The following is a 3,328-nucleotide window of genomic DNA, read 5'->3' as shown; positions in this document are numbered from 1 at the left end:
AGGAAACAGTAGGAACTCATTTTTTTAAATATGAACAAATCTGTTATTCTTTATACTCTTTGGACCTGCACTTGAAGGGAGATTTTCCAAAAAGTAGATTTGGGAGGCTTCAAGCCAGTTAGATTGGCTACAATCAGGGGCCAAAACCTTAAAGTTTGTCACTAGATCTTAACCATAAATTGAATTTGTTCACAAACTAGATTACTTGTTCTGTGGAGCAGGCAACCATTGGTTTAGAAACAATTAGATTTGTATGTTTCTAAAATCTTTGACTATTTGCTGACGTGACTTTGAATATCAGAAATCACTTTGCTTCTCCATAACATGATCCTCACTCTTGAATCTCCATAGATTAAAACAGTGCTTGGCTAATGGAAGGCACCACAGAAGAAAGGTCTGACAATCTGGTCCCATAAAGATTACAGTCTAGAAAACCTGATGGGGACAGTTCTCCTCTGTCACATGGGTTGCTTTGAGTAAAAAATGGACTCTGTTGCACTTAACAGCAATGACAATGAATGCATGACCATAAAGTGGTTTCTATATTTGTAAGAACATAGTTGTTTATGATACAGTGAACGGTGTGTGGCATTCCATTGGGACTGCTTTGAGTGACTCTCAGAGCAATAACTGGAGCTTCATCTCCTGCCTGTCCTTTCCTTTTTCTCCCAGAACTGGGAGGTAGGACACATGAATCACCTAGTTTGGTTTTAAACTCTTTGTGTTAAAGTATCCAAGCCCTGGAATTTTTATAATGTTTCTCTATCCAACCCCCCCCCCCCCCCCGGTTTCTCTTACAGTTTAAGAAAAGCCCTCCTAAGATCCCTTACAAGGCCATTGCACTTGCCACCGTGCTGTTTTTGATTGGCACCTTTCTGATTATCATAGGCTCCCTCTTGCTGGCGGGCTACATCAGCAAAGGGGTAAGTATGTGACTTGTGCCGGGAAATCTTTAAAAGGTGGGTCAGAGTCTGTTGTGTTTGTTTCTGTAACTGGTACAGCAGATTCCAGTAAAAAGAAGAGAGGATTTTCTTTTAGATAAAGAAAATCTTTTAAAATCTGGTAGGTTTTATTCTCTGATAACAAAACATGTGTTTCTTCCTTTGAGCAACAATAGACTTCTCCCAGAGTCCCCCTGAGATGAATGGTGGCAGGTAGGCGAACTCAGTCTGTGAGATGTTAGGTAATTTGCCCACTGTCATAGTTTGGAACAGCACAGTTGAGCCTTGTATCAGGACTCCTGACTGGAAAAGGGCTGTAGCTGGAGTAGTGTGCTGTCTTTGTAGCTTTGCAGTGTCCAGGCATACTGGTCAGTGCTTGGGGAAAAGACATAAGGCTTGTAAAAGTCTGAGGCCACTGACTGAAGCCAGGGCTTTTGGTTCATGAATCAAATCCTTATATTGGATTTAGTTGGAGCTCCTATTCAACATCATTATTATGCCTTAAAAACAAAGTGCTCTTTGGTGGTTCTTTCTCTGGGTTGCCCCTATACACACACTGTGTAAGTAGTTCTTCTAAACTGATTCTGACCATAATTTACCTCAGTTCTTCAACATATATGGGGATGGAGGATGATGGACACTTCACTCCAGAAAGATCACAGCCAAGACCTGAAACAGGGTATTATTATTAGAATTGGGACTAGTTCTACTATAGATAAAGTAGCTACATAGGGTTTATAAGAAGTGTACTTATTTGCTTTTAGGTTCTTAGCCGCTCTAAACAACGATACAGCCACCAGTGGCTTCCCTAGTGCAGTCTAAATTTAAACACATATGTTCAGGTCTGTGTCTTCAATTAACTTTGACTTGCATTATATTAATCCCAGGAGTATAATAAAACCCAAACCAAAACAAACCCACTGCTATCGTGCTGATTCCAACTCATAGCAACTCCAATTGGATTTCCAAGGCAGTAAATCTTTATGGAAGTAGATTGCCTAGTCTTCCTTTCATGGAGTGGCTGGTGGGTTTGAACCACCAACTTTCTGGTTAGCAGTCAGATGCCTTAGGCATTGTGCCACCAGAGCTCCTTTAGCCAGCCTTCTGGTTAGCAGTCAAATGCCTGAGGCACTGTGCCACCAGAGCTCCTTCAGGAGTATAAAGAGGAGTCTGTTAATAATAATATAACATTTGAAATAGAAGGGGAGATCCACTTGAAACAAAATTTCTTCTTGTCTAGTTTATAAAAGAATACTTTATGAATATGGATAAAGATGTTTAATTAAGAAATTATTGAGATAATCACCACTATATGCTTTTTATTCCCTTCATTTTCTTATTACGGAAATTTCAAACGTGTCAAAAAAGTATCCACCACTCAGCATCAACAGTTACCAACATTTTGCCAATCTTGTTTTGTCTATCTCCCCTTTTTTTCTTTTCTATTACAGCAAATACCAAATTTACCATTTTTTCCAGTAAATTCTTTTGTGGATTTTCAGTATGCATTTCTTAATGGTTTTTACATGGCTGTAAAGTCACTATATTAGGAGCTCTGGTGGTGTAGTGGTTAAGGCATTTGGCTGCTAACCAAATGGTCCGTGGTTCGAACCCACCAGCCACTCTACACAAGATGAGGCTATCTGCTTCCATAAAGATTTACAGCCTTGGAAACCCAGTGGGGGTTGCTGTGAGTCAGAATTGACTCGATGGCAGTGAGTTTTTTTTGGTTTTGAAAGTCACTCTCTTCTTTAATATCATTTACTTTATTGTTCCTCTGTTCCTCATATTTCTTGTAAATAATTTATTGGATTTAGGGGTTTGTTTACATTCACATTTAATTTAGTTCTGTTTTGTTTTGGAAAGAGTGATTTATAAGAGTTGCTTTTTATTTGCTAAAGCACATTGGTTCTCATACTTCATTGCTAATCGAAATAACCTTAAGTTGCCTTAACACCACCCCCAGAGATTGCAATTCAGTAGCTCTATGGTGGGACTTGAGAATTTGCATTTCTACCAAGTTTCCAGTTTATGCTGATCTTTCAAGGACCACATTCTGAGAACCATTTTTATCCTATCACATTAAGTCAGTTGCCTTCAAGTCAGTTGACTTACAACTACCTCATGTGTGTCAGAGTAAGCTGTGCTCCATAGGGTTTTCAGTGACTGACTGTTCCAAAGTAGATTGGCAGGGCTTTCATCCAGGTGCCTCTGGGTTGACTTAAAGCTCCTACCGTTCACTTTAGCATCTGAGCACATGAACCGTTTGCACCACCCAGGCCCCATCACATTGTTGTTGTTGTTGTTAAGTGCTGTCGAGTCGTTTCCGACTCATAGCGACCCCATGCACAGCAGAACGAAACACTGCCCGATCCCGCGCCAGCCCC

The 3,328-nt window shown here is 40.2% G+C and overlaps 1 protein-coding gene across 1 annotated transcript in view; it reads left to right on the top strand.

The window, feature by feature from the left end:
- The window catches only part of TMEM230 (transmembrane protein 230), a 16,776-nt gene that overhangs the window by 4,898 nt on the left and 8,550 nt on the right, over nucleotides 1–3,328 (top strand). The window contains exon 4 of the mRNA XM_007957220.1: nucleotides 801–923. Within this exon, the coding sequence (XP_007955411.1) occupies nucleotides 801–923 (123 nt within the window). The remainder of the gene's footprint in view (nucleotides 1–800; nucleotides 924–3,328) is intronic.

This window comes from Orycteropus afer, unplaced genomic scaffold (assembly GCF_000298275.1).
Source record: "Orycteropus afer afer isolate SDZICR_OR568_19922 unplaced genomic scaffold, OryAfe1.0 scaffold00717, whole genome shotgun sequence".
NCBI classification, from domain to species: Eukaryota; Metazoa; Chordata; class Mammalia; order Tubulidentata; family Orycteropodidae; genus Orycteropus; species Orycteropus afer.
The sequence above is the reverse complement of the archived record's forward strand: the minus strand, read 5'-3'. Positions and strand labels throughout refer to the sequence as shown.